At 39.6% G+C, this 19366-nt stretch overlaps 1 protein-coding gene across 1 annotated transcript in view; it reads right to left on the reverse strand.

Moving 5' to 3' along the window:
* Positions 1-8827: 8827 nt before the first annotated feature.
* Positions 8828-19366, reverse strand: part of TDRD9 (tudor domain containing 9) — a 96588-nt gene continuing 86049 nt past the window's right edge. Inside the window, exons 31-39 of the mRNA XM_034061302.1 lie at positions 18223-18483; positions 17622-17768; positions 16485-16555; positions 15991-16100; positions 15735-15831; positions 14895-15033; positions 12870-12979; positions 10795-10867; positions 8828-9633 (exon numbers count right to left, since the gene is read on the reverse strand). Of these exons, the coding sequence (XP_033917193.1) occupies positions 9538-9633; positions 10795-10867; positions 12870-12979; positions 14895-15033; positions 15735-15831; positions 15991-16100; positions 16485-16555; positions 17622-17768; positions 18223-18483 (1104 nt within the window). The 3' untranslated portion in view covers positions 8828-9537. The remainder of the gene's footprint in view (positions 9634-10794; positions 10868-12869; positions 12980-14894; positions 15034-15734; positions 15832-15990; positions 16101-16484; positions 16556-17621; positions 17769-18222; positions 18484-19366) is intronic.

Below are 19366 nucleotides of genomic sequence, written 5' to 3' on the forward strand. Positions count from 1 at the left end.
TCTTAATAACACCACTATTGCTTTCTTGTCTCCTGTGGTGGTCATCATGTTGGCTCAGTATTTTCTTAGCTCATCAATTCTGTATTCTATTCAACCTCAGTAAAAATGTCAGCATAACTAACTCAGTGTACTGGCTGAATTTAAGTTACAATAACAATTCTTAGAATGATATGATAGCCATCACACCAAGGTGTTACTAACAACAGGGGGTGGGAGGTAGGGGTATAGATATGTGTAAACACATATCTACATCTAGAAGATGTAACAGTCTCACCTCTGTGCCTGGCAAAATCTGGGAGCAGATTCTCCTGGAAGGCATGCTAGGGCACATGAAAAACAAGGTGGGTGGTGACAGCCAGCATGGCTTTACTAGGGGAAAATCCTGCCTGACCAATTTGGTGGCCTTCTATGACGGGGCTACAAAAGTGATGGACAGGGGTGGAGCAGTTGATGTCATCTACCTGGACTTGTGCAAAGCGTTTGACACTGTCCCACACAACATCCTTGTCTCTAAATTGGAGAGACATCAATTTGGTAGGTGGACCACTCGGTGGATAAAGAACTGGCTGGATGGCTGCACACAAAGACTTGTGGTCAATGGCTCAGTGTCCAGCTGAAGACCAGTAACCAGTGGTATCCCTCAGGGTTTGGTGTTGGGATGGGTTTTGTTTAACATCTTTGTAGCTGACATGGACAATGGAATTGAGTGCGCCCTCAGCAAGTTTGCCGATGACACCAAGCTGTGTGGTTCAGTTGTTACGCTGGAGAGAAGGAATGCCATCCAGAGGGACCTTGACACACTTGTGAGGTGGGCTGATGCCAACCTCATGAAGTTTAACCATGACAAGTGTAAGGTCCTATACCTGGGTTGGAGCAATCCCAGGCACAGCTACAGGTTGGGCAGAGAAGAGATTCAGAGCAGCCCTGTGGAGAAGGACTTGGGGGTGATGGTCGATGAGAAAATGAACATGAGCCAGCTTCAGTGTGCACTCACAGCCCAGAAAGCCAACTGTATTCTGGGCTGCATCAAGAGGAGCGTGACCAGCAGGTCGAAGGAGGTGATCCTGCCCCTCTACTCTGCTCTCAGGAGACCTCACTTGAAGTATTGTGTGCAGTTCTGGTGTCCTCAACATAAAAAGGACATGGTACTGTTAGAACAAGTCCAGAGGAGGGCCACAAGGATGATCAGGGGACTGGAGCACCTCCTGTATGAAGACAGCCTGAGAAAGTTGGGGCTGTTCAGCCTGGAGAAGAGAAGTCTCCCAGTATCTGAAGGGGGCCTACAAGGATGCTGGTGAGGGACTATTCATTAGGGACTGTAGTGACAGGTCAAGGGGTAACGGGTTGAAACTTAAACAGCAGAGGTTTAGACTGGATATAAGGAAGAAATTCTTTGCTGTGAGGGTGGTGAGGTACTGGAATGGGTTGCCCAGGGAGGTAGTGAATGTTCCATCCCTGGCAGTGTTCAAGACCAGGTTGGATGAAGCCTTGGGTGATATGGTTTAGTATGAGGTGTCCCTGCCCATGGCAGGGGGGTTGGAACTAGATGATCTTGAGGTCCTTTCCAATCCTAACTATTCTACGATTCTATGATTCTAAATTAAATATAACTGTATTTATAGTTGCCAAGCAATCACATGAGGTTTTACTGTAGCAAAAAAATACACAGGGAAAAAAATTAAGGACTGCTGCAGATCAATTACATTGAAAAACAGTAACTTGAAATCTGACAGCAATAAAATTAAGACAAAACTTTACTTTTTAGTAAGAAAATAATGATCACAGCATCATTAGTGAACACTTTCAGAAGCGTAACCCAAAGTTTTTGAGTGAAACTTGCTATCTTGCATGTATGCATAAAGCAAGTATGCAAGAAGTCCTTTCCATTCTGATTCTAGCCTGTGATACAGTTTACATGATAGTATTACAGAACATCCATCTCTAGAAGCATTTTGCTATCGTTCACATACTTCAGCTGAAAACATCCATTTAGCAAGTGTGAAATCTTACTTCCAGAAGCACTAGTGTATTCTCTGGAAGCTCACAAGTATTGCAGATTGTGCTTCCTGCTGTAGATGCCTTATTCTGTAGCAATTATATCCTATGGAGTGGAGGGAGAGGAATCTCTAATAATGTAGTAGCTTCAGTAACTATTCTAATTTTAAGATGTGCTATCAGCAGCACTTTGGGTTGGTTTTTTTTCCCCTGTGTATTTTCTATATCCTACTTCATAAATTTAAAATCCAAGAAATAGCTATTCCTTAGAGAACATGTAAAATGGTCACATTTAAAGTGTGCTGGTTCAATTCCCGACTTGATTCGTGATTGGGCAGGAGTCTGTTTGCATATGATTACTATCCAAACCAAGTAAAACTAGTTCAAGAGAGCACTAGCATTTTAAGCTAGAGAAAGCAGAACTCCCTATAGCTATTTTATGTAATCTCTTGAAATATGTGCTTTGGAAAATACTTTCCGTATTAATAAATTTGTATCTAATTTCCTGTCTTTTTAAAAAAAAGATGGGCTTTCTGTCCTTATTAAAAAGACAGACAAGAAAAAACCCCAAACAATCCAGAGGTATATATGCATCCTCTGTGCTGTTCATTGAGTGATCATGTAGTCTCGATTTTCACTACTAACAGACAAAAAAAAGTGAGCTTTGTAAATGTTGAACTATTGCTGACAGCTGTACTGTTCCTTTTTTGAACACAAGTATCCAGGGAGGAAGTCATCCCTGGGTGTTTCATTCTCTGGGAAGAAAACAGTAAGAGAATGAAAGATTTTAAAACCCTCTGTCATGGGTTCAGCTGTGGCAGTCATTTTTCTCCTTCTTGTAGCTGGTGCAGTGCTGTGTTTTGACTTCTGGGCTGGGAATAGTTGCTTGATAGTGAGCATGTTTTGAGGGTGTTTTTGTTCAAGGCCTTTGTTTTTGTTCAAGTGCCTTTTGTTCTAGGCATGTGTTCTGCCCGGGAGGAGGGGAGGCCGGGAGGAAGGAGAGACAGGCCACCTGACCCAGGCTAGCCAATGAGGTATTGGTATTCCATACCATAGCACATGATGCCCAGGATGCAACTGGGAGAGAGAGCAGGAGGGGTAGAGCTCTGGAGGAAAATGGAGGAGGGAGCACGCGGTGCTCGGTCGGGCAGGGGGGGTGAGTTATGGGTCGGTGGCTGGTGAGGTGTTGTATTCTTTTCGCTTGTTATTGGCTGTATCATTATTATTTGTAGTAGTAAATGGCAGTAGGGGTTTTGTGTTATGCCTTAGCAATTAAACCGTTCTTATCTCAACCCGTGGGGGTTACATTCTTTGGATTCTCCTTCCTAACTCTCTGGGAGTTGGGGGACTTGGTTTAAACCACGACACCCTCCATGGGGTGCCTGAAGACCAAATACAGGAGGGGAAAACTATCACAGTGGTGTGTTTGTAGAACACTCTGGGGCTCATCATTGACTGGCAAGGAGAGATGAGTGCCTTAAGTGTTGTATGAAAAGGATGTGGACTCATCCAACCATGAGATCATTTTTTCTGGAGGAAAAAGCAGTCTCTGCCCTATTTGGAGGGTAAGAGGAAATGGACACCTGCATTTGGAGCATACTGTTTATATCTCTCCTTCCCCTAAATCAGGTAGCAACTCCACTTCTGTCCCCTGGTTACTCACTGGGAGGAAGGGACTTGCCTGGGAGGAGTGAAGGCCATAATCCTTCAGGAAGGCCTGTGGTGCATGCAGCTCACTCCTGCCCTGCTCACCTTGGTCTGCCTTCTGGCTCACCAGTCCAATGGCGAACACTGCAGTGAGCATCAGTACCCCCTTACTGAGCACCAGCACCCAAGCTTTGCTTTCTGCCCCTCTGGAAAAGGCACCAGTGTGTCCTGCTAGCTCAAGAAAGCCAAGAGTTCATCCCCATGGCAAGAGACAGCTGCCAGGACCTCCCTGTCATGGGGATGTGAAGTCACCAAGCGGATGACTCCCCCTTCAGGGGGACCTCTTGGGAAGGCCTTGTCCTACTCCTGCAGGATGGAAGAGCTCCCTCCACAGTGTCCACCTTACCCTCTGCTTCCCCAAGGGACTGAAGTCAAAGCATCTACCAGACTAGACACTTCTAGAGCTTGAGTGAAAGCTAAATACTGGAGTGTCAAACAGAGGAAACCTCTACCCATGTGCCTAAGAAAAGAGCAATCTGTCATTCTACAGATTCATCAGGTAATCTCAGAGGCTGCCTCTTCCCTCACACTCCTTTGGAGGCCTAATAGATACCTCTCTCTTTCCTCAGAAACATCATCTTTGCCTCAGGTATCTTTTGCTAGCCTCTTTGGAGTTTCATTTGCTTTTTCCTATGTTCTTTTACAGAAAGGAAACTCCAAACTATAGATTGACTGTGGGGGTTTTCTGTTTGTTTTTCTGTTCAGTTCTATCTCGTTTTAAGGTAGATAAAAATCCCTGTTACTATGCCCCTTGAAGTCCTAATTATTTTCCAGAATCAGTATAATTCCTGCCACAGTCTATGTCAACACTTGTATCCTGGTTTAAACTGTGATTCTGTCATCTATCATAATTTACATGGCTTTTCTTCTGGCATTTATATGTAGGCAGGGATCTCAATTCAATCTGTTTCAAGACCCATCCTGAAAAATCTCATTATTGGTTGCTTTTCTGTGAAGCAACCAAAAATGGTAAGTGAATTGACAGTGCTTTTTCTTTCCCATTACATTTCCAAGATACAAGAATACAAATTCTCCACAAATCTCAGTTTTAGAGAGAAGTCTCACCTTTGACAGCAAGCTGCAGCATTTCTGTAGTTCCTCCAAGGCAATTCTTTTCACTTGGAGCATCTGTTACAACAGTCCTTTGTCTTGCCCAGTTCTCATCCTGGGTGCGTCAAGAGTTACAAAGAAGAAAGGTGGCTAGTGTAAATAACCTGAGACATCAGCCCGTGGGTTAAGCAGGGCAGTCTTGTAGGGAGTGACTGAACTCAGGGTGCTTGTAAAGTCACCCTCGGATAAAGCCTCCACCCATTCAGTTCTCAAATTCTCTCTCCTGCCTGCCTTTGCCTGTTAACCATCAACTCTGTGTCTGCGCTGTAAACAAAACCTCTTGTAACATCCATGGGGAAGCTTTAGAAATAGGTAGTTTGGATGCCTCCCACACACAACTGTGCTAGAAAAGGTCAACATTTCTAAAGTAAACATATGCGCTCACCTGTGCCTCCTAAAAATCATGTATAACTTAAAGAGGACAGCCCTGTTTTCTCTGGAAATAGATCACTTTGACAGCCACACTCACCTGAATTTCTACACTCACACTTAATACAGAAGGCCCAGATTGCCATACTGCAAGTGTGCAGAGTCTCAGCAGATCTGCACAGTTCATTCAAACCATCCACACACCTGCTAACATACTTTTTAGGAAAGGAAATGCAAAGTTCCTAACCTTGCTTTGTAACCAGTGCTGAATTTCCACAAGGCAGGCCAAGCTCATTTGAAATTGCTCGATTTCACAACTACATATACTTAACATGTATTTAAGGCTAGTGCAACTCCTGCCCTTGACTCCCTGTGGCAAGCCTGAGGGACTAAAATGTCCAGGTTTGTTCCTTAGTTTTAGTATGCTATGTTTTTCTCTTTCACTGTGGAAAGGTGTTCATCATTAACGATATACTACTACTGAAATAACTGCAGAGCAAGAGCTCTCAAGCACTCTAAGAGCCAATTTAGGAACCAGATAAAACATTTCCCTCATCCTCTGGCAACCTCCCTGTACTTGGGGTAACAGCTGGTATAAGAGACACACAACTTTAGGTCAACTGCACTCTGAAAAGAAGTGGAAAGTGGAGCTCGGAAGAAGTCTGGGCACTCTAGGTACCAACTGACTGGTAACAGTCTCTCTATCCCAAGATCTGCAATGGATTCATTTCTGTTTCCCACCTCCTCCATCAACCTTTACCAAAATGCTTTATGTCTGGCCCTTAAAGATATAGAAGGTTCTAACCAAAACCTTGCAGCTTAACTCTGTGCTCAATCTCTGACCTTGCCCTGCTGCTCACCCATTTCAACCACCAGCTCAGGAACAAAGTTGGAAAGTTTTTCCATTCTTACTGCTTTCTTAATTTCCCATCATTTTACCCACCTTCAATACTCGTGTGTTCAAAATATTATCTTCTGCCTTCATCGACTCACTGCAAAATCAAAACCACTTTGCCTCCCAAAATCCCCTCCCAGGTATAGGAGATTCCCTCTCATCTCGATATGCATGCATCATTTCTCACCTGAAGTCAAAATAGTCTAGTAGCAGTATGCAGAGGAAAAGATAAAACATTTCTTCCAAATTGCTTCTGTAGCTGCTTACTCTTTCCAACATTACAGTTACATGAAAAATCTCTCAAAGCAGGCCTAAGATGGTTCAGTGTGTATGAAGAGTCCATCACCTTCCTAAATACTAGTCAAATAAATGAAACTTTTAAGCTCAGAGAAGTCATGATGATACTACAGGGTGAACTGTATGCCACAAACTGGGAAAGCATACCGACAGTCTTAAAACACACATCACAGACATGGGATCAGCATTCCCTTGTTCATTATGGACAGACCCACACAAATTTACATAAAATAAATTCAGAAGCACATTTGGAGATCTTCTGCTCCTCTAAGCTATCCCAGTCCTTGACTGGCATTTAACTACTGGAGGCATTAGCCCATCTCATTTCTAAAATCCAGTTTCCCGTCATCAGAAGCACTCATTTCTCAGCTAATAGGTAACTGGTGGCTCCAGCTTTATCTACACATGCTTTTGGAAAAGCCTCTTTATTACAGCATCACAGACAGCTTGAGGTTGGAAGGAACTCTGGAGATCATCTTCTCTATCTTCCTTGCTGTTTAGGACCATATTCAGGTGGCTTTTGAGTACCTCCAAAGACAGACCCCCCACAACATCTCTGGGCAACCCCTGCCAGTGCACGGTCACCATCACAGTGAAGAACTGTCTTCATATCCTTTCAGCCCTCTTCTCTCAAAATACATCTTACTGGAAACCACTTTACCCTGCAACATTTACAGATACAGGAAAAATACAGAGCTCATCTGAGTGATAAAAAATGATTCACATACTTATTTGAAGAAAGAAGAAGGGTACTGATGCTGATTACAATGAGCTGGCTTAAAAGCACTCAAGAGATTATGAATATATGCTCGTATCATTGAGGGACAGTAATGTCATCAATGTTTCTGAGGGAAAGAAAATCAAACTTCAAACAAAGGCTAAAATTGCTTCAGCCCAACAAATTCCACATTACTGTCTGCTGTGACACCCTCACCAAGAGAAATTGGTGAACTCTCTCAGATACAACATGTTCATCACTTCACTGCAGGCTTCTCAAATTTCCTCCAGAGTCACAGATTTCCTATTGTGCATCTCTTCAACTGTAATTCCAAAAGGTATTTCATTTCACATATGCTATCATTTTGTAAAACTATTTTTTATTATTATTCTTATTTAAAGATCTGAAGATCAAATGAGTAGGCTGGCAGGCAAAAGTCTTCTGTGAATCTCATTTATTTGTTCTAATCCAGATGTAACCAGTGCAAGTGGTAATCTAGGAAAACTGCAAGATCTCAGTGTAAACCAAAAGATTATCTGGGCTACTTTGTACAGGAGGTGTCCCGGCCCATGGCAGAGGGATTAGAACTAGATCATTTTCAAGGTCCCTTCTAACCCAAACCATTCTATGGTTCTCTGAAGTTATTTTCACATACTAATTTACAGAAAAAATACAAATGAAGCTGTTAAACTTAAGTGACTCTGTAATGCTGTGAAACCTAAATAAAACAATAAAATACAACTGCTGTTTTTTAAATTTTAGTACTACATTTTCATCTGACAATAACTAACATCTCCAGCAAAGGCTAACTTGTAAGATGTTCTGTTTCCTTCAAAAATAATCTGTCATGACTCATGTCTGCAGGCCTGTTACGTACCCAGAACAAAACTGGGATCTTGTAACAGTTTATACAGTTCTCATTTCTCAATTGACCAGTGGCAGGTTATGACTCATCGGACTGTGGGGAGTTAGCATTATCTACTCCTCTCATCATAATGAAAAGAATAGAAGCATTTCAGTTTATTGTGCCATGAGCCATCACTTCTTTACTGAAAACATAAACTACAACATGCAGGAGACCTTCGAAGGGGAGCAAGCAGCAGATCAGTAAGAAGTCCCCGCCAGATGGCAGCACACGTGCACAAACAGACCAGGACACATCATCAACAGAATTATGAAAAATAAATAAATATGGAAAATACAGTCTGTTCCTCTCAACTCCCAATTTTGCCTTTTTGCATCACCAAGTTACCTTTTCCTACAGAAATTCCCATCATTAACTGGGAAAGATGTGACATTCTGCCTGTTTCATTTGCCCCCCAAGGTGTTTAAATCAACGCTTAATAACATACAGCACTCAGCTGAGAAATACAGTTGTCTAAACCACTGGAGATGCAGGTTTTCTGTTAAACCTGTCTCGCTATATAAAGTATGATGGCTTATAATTCACAAGGATTAGTAAAATGTCTAAGGAAGTAATGCTTATAAGCAGCCACTGAAGTCACCTATTATACAGCTGCCCCTCTGTTTAAGTACAGCTTAAAATAATTTCTTAGCTTAAGCATCCCCTTATTTTCCCCAAATCTGATACTTTTTTAATGGCATGATTCTGTCTGTTCTTCAGAGGATGATCGGATATTGCAGTCTTCAAATCGCTGAGTGAACAGTAAAAAGGTTAACATTTTTCCATATACTGTTTTTGTACTCATGTATTTCATGAATGCAATCACATACCATTAATAACGAAATTTAGCTTTTATTAAGCATGACTGCACAACAGAAGAGACAAATACATTTTATTTCACTTCAACATTTTATTCTGAAACCACTGACCTCATTTTTAGGACTAAAGATCTCGCAGGTAAAAGTAAGATGAAAAGATGAAAGAAAGGTGCATTCTTCTGCCATACAGGAAAAGAAACCATATAATGTTTTTCTTTATGAAAAATTAATGAAAAAGATGCATCCACTATTTGAAGTCATACTTCTTATGAGAACATAAATCTAGATCCCAAGTTTCCTTTACCTTTTAGTTTTTGGTTAAGGAAAACCCTTGTTGCATGGCTTTTTGAAAAGCTGATGACAGAAGTATTTAAAGACAAAAAAATCACACTCTATGGCTTATGAGCTTTTAGACAGAAAACAAGCAACTAAACCTAGATCTTCTTTGTGTTTCACATACCTCGTGATAAACCTGTTCAGAAGTATTATTAAAATGAAAAATACATCCTGCTTCACCTCAGTTTATTCATAAACTCATCTAGAGGTCAGCAAACCTTAGCTTTCTAAAAACGCATTAACATAATTCCAAACTGCATTTTAAGTACACTTAAACTAATCTCAAGGAACAGTCTTGCAAAATGAGAGTCCCATGGTTACACAGAAGACAGAAGACATTTTCAGACTAGCTGCAATTCCTTGTCCTCTGAAAGACTTCTAGAAATCCTTAAACATTCAACAAAACAAGCTTATGCAGCTGATAAAGCTCATTTCTTTTTTCATGCTGCTTTTCAGACTGGTCAATAATAAGCTGAGGATGCACCTAATCAAAAGATGCAAGCGGAAAGTCAGAAAGCATTTTTTATTATGTTTTCCTATATAACATAGCTAGGGAAAAGAGTCTTTAAGAGTTCTGACAGTTTCAAATCACACAGGAAAATTTCAGTTCCATGCCACACGTCAACATAAATAGCCAGTGCTATGGAATGCTGTATCTCATGGTTTGCCTGAGTCAATATACTATTGAACAATCAATTCCAAAGCGTTACAGGTAGCATTTCATGTGGTGATGTAAAAAAGACGTATTGAACTTCTTCAGATGCAGTGAGGAAAATCCTGATCCAACACCTATACATTAACTTCTTATAAAAGCTAAGCACCAATATAACTGAATAGGAGATTATTTTCATAATACCAAGGATAATCACATTTGCAATATGGAAACACTTTGGCTAAAGGCAGTGTATCACAACACACTTCAACTCCTCAGGGAATGCCTGCTAGAAATAAGAGCCCTTGGTGCTTGTTCACTGTTGGCCATCTTTTCAAGGAGACCCAAACTGCTCATTTATCTGCCTCAGGGTGGGAGAGACACAGGGAGGGTGTGTGTAGAAGCCTTACTACTGCATTCAGTAAGTCCTTACCCTTTTTTAATTAAGAAAAAGCACTTGCTCATCAAGAAATATAGTGGTCTGCAGAGGCCCTTATAGAAAGAAAGGAAAGATTTCTAACAGTAGGAAGCTAGACTTTTTGGCTTTATGAAACAATCCCAGGTTTCAAGAAAACTGCCCTCTGACCTGATCCCACCACATTCATTCTAAAGCAAGTCACATTTCTGTCTACTTAAAGGGAAAAGCCACCTGAAAGCACAGTAACCCAAAACAAAATGCACTGCATTCAGATAAATACGTCTCTCAAAAATCATGTTCTGTTTGAAACGTGTAAACTAAACCGCAAAAGTAAAAACCCAAGCTACCCAACAAACTAGACTAATACGATATCAATAGGGACTGCCGTATACTCAACAGTTCTTATGCCTTAAATTCGACTGTACAGTATTTGCAGTATCTTGAAATTCAATACTCAGAAAAGACATCCTTCCAAAGGGAATTTTCCCTTTGACCACTCCTAACTAACTGTACTGGGGTACTCCAACTATTCTTCTTAGGGAAAAAGGAAAATAAATATAATTGTAGACACTTACCTGATTCCATGCATATGGCTTCTTGTACCATGTAGGAACAACTTTATCTCGAGGTTTTGATTTGCAGATCAGACTGAAATTACATAAAAATAGCCTCAAGATATACACTTGTATTAGATTAATTCTAAAGAAAAAGGAATTTCTGTATTAGACACAGCTAGGCATTTATGAGGCATCTGTGCTTAAGGGAATCTTAAATTTCCTTGCTAATTTAGTCTGATTAGTTCACTTCTCTATACTTTGTCCCTCTAGTGTAGAAAGTCAAAATATAGGTTTTCATGGGGACGTTAAGTGGATAATAATTTATTTTCTTTTAAATAAAATTATGGTTTTTTTTCTAAACTTAAAAAGTACTAAATTTGCAAGTGTCATTTATTCCATAAGCTTTATGCATACTTATTCACTAGAATGTATAATAAAAGCTATTTTTAGAGTACGTTGTTTTGCATGACAACTCAATTACTATAGATTCTCTGTCTGCTCCAGTTATTCCTTCAAGCTGTGCAAAGTACAACAGCAGTAGACACTAATTAAATCTGTCTAGATGTGTTTCTCAGAAACTGATTTTAGTCTTAAGTAGTGATGACATGTTGTAAATACAATTAGCTTTCGAAAAATTGAGGAAAATTATGAGAGACTGTTCAGGCTACATTTTTACCTATGTGCTTTTATTAATAGTTAGTTTTTTCCAAGACACAAAGGAAGTGCAATGAGAAGAAAACATTCAAAATGCAGGAAGATTTTACACAAAGGAAAAGATGACATCAGGACAATAACCAGATTGTCTCTTTCTTCAAAAAGGTAAAAAAAACCCAATCCAAAAATTTGAAAAATTAACTGTAGGATTGTTGGAACAGAATCGGTAAAAGCACAGAAAAAAATCTATGAGAGAAAACACTACCCAAAGAAGTGTAAAATCCTAACGAAAAAAAAAAACCTCAGAAGGCTGCTTAGTATGACCAAGTCAGGCAGGGAATGTTGATGGAACTGGGGAGCATGTCAACACTGGAGCTGCGCAGGCTGCTGTTTCCCCTCCCAGCTGGCTGGAGATGTCTGAACAATCAACCTAAAATAGGTACCGAAACACTAGAAGGTATTCACATGTCTAAAGAAAACAGCAGTGATATTTCTGTGCCTTGAATTTAGCATGTAAGTGCTGATTTCCAAACATGAGCTCCTGTTACTGTCACAGTCACCTCCAGAAAGGTTATGTGGTTTTGCTTCTTTCTGCCTATCCACTTTCCTCAATTTCTCCCTACAGTTGTTACCACATGAATCACACAAGCAAACTTCATTCAGCTTTTAAGTCTAAAAGTGGTACTACGTGGCAGTGTCCAAAGGCAATACAGACACCGACTGGCCTGAAGTACTTGGACACAAACAGGAAATTAAACATTGAATCAGCAGTATCCTCAACAGCTGGGATTTTACCAAGAGATTTCCATATGTGAAACATGAAGAGCTTGCCATCAACCTGCACTGGTTCTCCTTAAGCTGAAAGTACAAACAGCATGCATTTTTGAGTTAATCCTTTGTGGAACTGTACCACCACTTTCTGAAGGTGCACACAACCCACTGTCACAGCTGGCTCAAAGCAAAGACAGGTGGCCTTACTTCCATTCACAAATTAGCACAGCATTTTTGCAAATTAACTTGGCCAACACCTATCCTACACTGGTCTGTTGAGGGAGAAAAGACAGCACACGATTAAATTGTAATGTATACAGATAAATAAATTCTTAATCCTTCTGCACTCTTATGCTGTATAACTTTATTAGCTTTATCCTGCGTGCACGAAGCAAAGGTACATCAGAACTGGTATCCTGTAGAACAGGTTTTACAGTCTAAGTTTCATCTTAAGTGATCAGGCTTCCCTGAAGAACCAGTGCTTCCACAAGAAGTCTAAAGTTGTTGAGTATACTGCTTTATAAATAAACAAAAGTAAATTAAACGAATCATTAAATGAGAACATATATTGTTTCCCCAAAGCTTAATCTGAGCTATGCTTCAAGTGATTATTTATTTTGGTTTTGCTGAGACTGAAACAGAGTATCTTATTTCTATGAAATTATTACCGTAGAAGTTTCTGATGAACATCTTCCTGCAGCTGTGTCACTCTTGTTTGTTCAAAACACACTACGCGTTCAGAAAGCAGCTTATTAATGGCTGTCCTTAGGATATTTATCTATAAAAACACCAGTGACAGAATATAAAGCACTCTAAACCAGCACTAGTTCTGTATTGTATTATATTATATTGTATTGTATATATTGTCGCAAAGGGGCCGTGGCACCCATACCACCAAACTTTAACAGAAATATTACGAACATAAGCAAAACCTGAAGCTTTAGAAATACTTCCTCTAGATGCATCTCTCCTGGTTCAAGATGTTAAATGTTCATGCACTTAATGCCACAATCATCCAGGTTACTCAGATATGCCACAAAACATACAGGCTACCACTTGCCTGGATTCTTTTCCAAACACAGAATTCCTTCTGTAAAAGTTTTAAGGATTTTCTTTATGGGTCCGTAATTTTCACATGCATGGCTTCACTATGGGCAAATTGTGCATCACAAATTTGAAAATTTGGTGCCCTCCTGCGATGGGGTTACAGTGTTGGTAGATAAGGAAATAGGAACTTATGTCACCCACATGGATTTGGGAAATGTGTTTTTGACATCGTCCCACACAAGATCCTTTTCTCTAAACTGGAGAGGTATGGATTTAATGGATAGATCACTGGGTGGGTAAGGAACTAGCTGGAAGGTCACACTCAAGATAGCTGCTGTCACCAGCTTGCTCTTCAAGTGGAGACCAGAGACAACTGAGGCTCCTCAGGATCAGTACTGGGACTGCTGCTGTTTAATACATTTATTGCCAACATGGACAGTGGGATTGAGTGCACCCTCTGCAAGTTTGCCAGTGACACTAAGCTGTGTGATACAGTTGACATGCTGAAGGGAAGTGATGCCATCCAGAGGGACCTTGACAGGCTTGAGAGGGGAGCCTCTGTGAACCTCATGAAGTTCAACAAGGCCAAATGCAAGGTCCTGCACCTGAGTTGAGGCAATCCCAAGGCCAAACACGGGCTGGGTGGAAACTGGGTTGAGAGCAGCCCTGAGGAGAAGGACTTGGGGGTGTCAGATGATGGAAGCTCAACATGAGCTGACAGTGTGTGCTTGCAGCCCAGAAAGCCAAGCATATTCTGGGCTGCATTAAAAGGATCATGACCAACAGGTCAAAGGATGTGACTCTTCCCCTCTACTCTGCTCTTGAGAGATCCCACCTGCAGTACTGTGTGCAGTTCTGGGGCCACCAACATAAGGAGAGCTATTGGAGCAAGCCTTGAGGAAGGCCGCACAGATGATCAGGGCACCTCTCCTACAAAAACAGGCTGAAAGAGTTGGGCTTGTTCAGCCTAGAGGAGAGAAGGCTCCACGGAGACCTCAAAGCAGCCTTCCAGTACCTTAAGGGGCCAACAAGAAAGCTGGAGAGGGACTTTTTACCAGAGCATATAGTAATAGGACAGGGGGTAATGGTTTTAAACAGAAAGAGGGTAGATTTGAATTCTAGAAGGAAGAACGAGGGTGGTGAGACACTGGCACAGACTGCCCAGAGAAGTTGTGGATGCCCCAATCCCTGGATATGTTCAAGGCCAGGTTGGACAGGGCTTTGAGTAACCTGGTCTAGTGGGAGGTGTCCCGGGCCATGGCTGAGGGGTTAGAATTAGATAATCTCTTTAATGTCCCTTCCAACCGAAACCACTCTGTGATTCTACGATACGTGCACCAGCATGTCCACCATGTCCTTAAAAAGCCACTAGAACCCACTGGCCATCACCTGCTCTGTACATAGAACTAATCAGGGCATGTGAGGTCTTTCGCTACTGCTGAACCCACGACAAAGCACGTATCAAATTTGAAGCACAGGTCAAATACAGCTTTCTGTCCTGGATAACAAGAGTGGATACATGTACTTCCCTCTGACAGATCTCTGTCTACAAGTTGCCAAAAGGCTGTAATGAGGAATACAGGGATTTTTGTTTGTTTGATCTGCTCTGAGACAAGTGGCTTGATAATTTCTTATACATGTTTTACCTCTAATATGTCTTCCACTCCAAAATGCACATCAAATGTCAGTTCCATGTCATTTTCTGGAAGCAGAGGAGCTCCAGAAGTCTGACTCCAACCCAAACCGCACAAAACACCAGTGAAATACTTTCCATTTTTATCAACCCTATATGGAAAAGAAGAAAAACAGTTTCACCTAGAGATGAAAAAACTAAACACTCATATGCAGAGTTAAATGAATTTGTTCAAGCCATGCCAAGCAAGATGCAGGTGTTTTGAAGAAGCTAACACAACTGAGAGGCATTCATACTTAGTCATACTGTTTTTTTCAAATATAGTGATGAAACAAAACTAAAGTTCTGGTTACAGAAACAGACACTCATAAAACTTAAAGGGAAAAATCATACATATGCAAATTAAAACTTGAGGAAAGCTAGCTTCACTATGTTGAAGTGACAGTCCACAGACACAAGAATTTAACCCAAACAACAGTAATGCAACTGCCAGAGCTCTTTTACAGAAGAGTTTATGCACTTTTACAAACATCAAGCAAATTCTTTTCCTCATGTAGGTTTAAAACTTGCCCAGTTCTACAGTACATCTTCCCAGGCTTCCAGCACAATTGTCAGGAACTGTATTGCCTTACTGTGGGAGTAGAGCCTGCAGCACCAATTCGTAAGTACATGAAACAAGTTATCTTAGCTACAAACTGTACTGAAACTCATAAAAGATACAAGAATTAAATGAACAGGAAATGCTAAAGGGGGGGGGGAAGGGGGAAAAAGTCACCAGTTTTTGAGGGATCATAAAAAAACAAAACAAAACCCAAACACATGCACACTCCCCCTTTTTAAAATGCACGAATACCTTAGTTCTATAGCAGGAGCAAACAGCATACTGAGGAGCGGAAGCAGGCCAGGAATACGAGGCATCAAAGATGTTTCTTCTAAAATCACAGTAGTTCCTGTCACACATATAGGAAATAAGAAAAAAAAAAGAAAAAGATCTCTATGTAGTACCTAATGAAAATGAAACCTCAAAAGGATTTAACATTTCCTCATAGGACTATTCCCATAAAACCAAAGTCTGGAGAAACAGTCCAAACACTTTTATTAAGCATTACCAGTTGCATTTGCTGATACAGAAGCAGAAACCAACAACTGCTGAAAGGTTTCATCAGAAGCATCGTGGAGAACAACAGAGTTTATGCTTTGCTTTTGTATAAGAATGTTTCTGGAAGGAAATAAAATATTTTCAACATTAAAAAAACTGAACCAAAACCCAAACCCCATACAGAAACATAAAAAACCAGTATTATTTTAAATTCACAATCCAACTTCAATGGATAGAAGTTACCTGAATAACATTTAGCAGATGTATATGATTAATAAATAATCTCTTTGTAAGACATTAAAGCACCTAATAAAACTATGCTTAAATTCTTACACATAGTGATAGTGTGCATATGAATGCAACTTAATCCTGACTACTTCAGTCCTTTCAAATAATAAAAATTCTGTGAAAATCTGTTAGAGTTAACTAGGATGCATTTTGCCTGTATATTGAAAATTACATCTGAGAACGTGCCTATACTTCACAGTGAAAGCCTTCGCATACCTGAACTGGGATACTTTTGTCATACCATAGCATTTCACCTCATACGGACTGAACGGGCCACAAACTGTTACCTTCAAAAGAAAGAGAGCAAATGATATTCTAGTTAGCCAGCACCTGGATCTCTCCAAGTCAAATTACTCTATAAATAAAGCCCAAAACACATTTCAGCATATATTGAGCAACACTGAACTGATAAATTGATAAACAGCATTTTCATTTCATTTGCCTGTTGAAGCACTTGAACAAAAATAATGTCTTTTTCACAGGTGTCGGGGATTCACAACTTCCATCTGCCTTAAAAAGCACAAATTCATACTTCACAGAGCACCTAATAAAATCAGGTCACATTTTTGTTTACATGAACAGTCTTTAATCTTGACAAATCTCTCACTTTCATAAAGTGAGCAGTTAAACAGGATTACTCCTGTGGGTAAATTGAGCATGAAGAGACACTTGAAAACCTGAAATATTGTTGGGTCTGAAATGTGAACGGAACTGTAATATAGATGAGGGCTTCATTTGTAATCAGAATGCAGAGCAGGACACAGATTTTCATGTTTTATATTCCAGGTTAGTAGTGACTAAATATGTCAAAGTGAGCAAGCAAGGATAAATTCTGAGTTTGGGTTCCTGGAGTGTTCACTGCATTACCTATCCTAGCAGCTTACCTATCACTAGCTGAGGAAGAACAAAACACTGTTTATAATAAAAATGATTTGTTTTTGGTTTTTTTTTTTTTTTAAAAAAAAATAAAACAAAAACCCCCAAACCAGTAGCACTGTAACATTGCTTTCTGCTGTAGCTTATATAGTAAAGACTACCAGAGATGGCAATACTGTGTTCAGTTTTTTTGTTTTATCTTCATTCTGCAGAGGTTCAAAGTGCTGCCTTAAAATGCGTTAGAAGAGTTGGTTCACTTAGCTATCTTAGGCAAAGTTTCAAAACTTTGTTAGAAGTTCCAAAATGCTAGTCTTAATGGTTCTCATTACAGCTTTCTACCAACAGAAAATAGAATACACTACAAAAGGCATCAGATGTGGTTTGAGTGTTAAAGGTACTTTCAAGTCTTCATCTCCATTCTAACACTGTAAGAAGTAAGGTCACAAAATGACATACCAAAACCATCACCCAAGTTACCTTATGGGTTGGAACATTAGATTTATGTTCAGAAAAGCAGTTTAACAATCTTTCAAGGAGATGCTTTTCTTCCTTTCTTGAAGATACAGACATTTCCTCTTCCTTTACTTGGTCCAAAAATAATTCCCTGATCAAACTATGGCTTTGCTACATAACAATGGAAGAGTGTTAAAACCATGAAATGGCTACATTTTTCATATATTTTATAAAAAAGACCCTACACAAAGCACATACAAAGTCACATAAATACAAACCCCAAGGTTCTCATTACCTTTTAGATTATATAAAATATAAAAATGGGAGACAGTTAAAACTGTGAGACATACATTTTTTTCAAAGTTTAAAAAAACAGTGGAACAGTTCAGATGCAATTATCTCTTGGGAAACATCTCTCAAAAGATGTTTCAAAGCAGCAATTAATATATATATTAATTCATATAAATTATGAACACACATATGTTGTCCTATTCAAGTATTAATCTTGCCTAATCCCATGGCATCAGTCAAGACATAAACTCAATTTTTCAGCACTTCAGCCTGAGCTGAAGTATATGAAGTATATTTGTATAAAAAAAAAGTAGGAGCTTTATTCAATACATACTTGTGATTCATATGACTCTTCTGCTAGTTCAGCATAACATTCTTCAATAAGCACATCTCGAATATTCACAAGCTGTTGGTACCCCTCAAAACAGAAAACATCTACATGCAGAACACTATGCACAACTGAATACACCTTCACTAAAATTGCAGAGCCTTTTAATAGTGAGGCAAATCTTTGGTTAGCACTGTTACACCACTGTTCCCCACACATAAGAGATTTTGCAGAAGGACGCATCTTGCATATCTTGAATTCTAAAGCCTAGAAAAAAAAATGGAAAACAATGCTTACCTGAGTAGAAATCAGCACAAAAATATTTTTTCCCATAAACTGCTTGAATTACTAACTATAAATTACTTCATAATCATTGCAGTGGTTTATGTTAATTACTAAGACTGCTGTAAAGCTACTGGCATAATTCCTATTCCATCATTGCCAACACAGCTACATATTACATCTCACATGACTTCAATATTGTACATAGTTGCTAATGAAACAAAGCTAACAGAGCATAAATAGAAGATAATTAGGTATTAATTCACCATCCACATTAAAATCTAGGGTGTAGAGATGTCTTCTCCGTATAATCCAGAGTTCTTTTTCAACTACAGTAACAGAAAACTTGGCAAGACCACTGCAGCTATTCTGTTCCTGGCAGGCAAGAGTAAGCTCACATTTAACCCATTCCCATAACCACTATCTGTAATTATGTCTTCAAATGAATTTTCAACAAAAACACCTTTTTTTCTATCTAGTCATTAAAACCAGTCATTAAAAGATTAGGAGTGAAGCACAAATACACTTCCCTTTAATGCATCTGAAGAAAACACACAAAAAGGATGCTTCCTGCCGAAATGAATTCTTATTTTTTAAAACCAATTATTAAAAAAAAAAAACCAAATAAAATGAAGCCTGATAAAATCTAAGGCAAATTTCTCAAAGGCTCTCTCTCTCCACAATTAAATCTGTACAATCTTACTTCTTAACAGTGAAGAAGAGATAAATACAGAAAACTAGAGAACTATAAAACTACACTTCTGCTCATTAATGTATCTTTTCATAATTAAATGCTTCAGAAAAAGTTACTATGACACACCTGTTTCAGTTCAATGAATGAGGACGGAAAAGCTGAATTTCACTTGAA

The sequence above is a fragment of the Melopsittacus undulatus genome, chromosome 4 (assembly GCF_012275295.1).
Source record: "Melopsittacus undulatus isolate bMelUnd1 chromosome 4, bMelUnd1.mat.Z, whole genome shotgun sequence".
Taxonomy (NCBI): domain Eukaryota; kingdom Metazoa; phylum Chordata; class Aves; order Psittaciformes; family Psittaculidae; genus Melopsittacus; species Melopsittacus undulatus.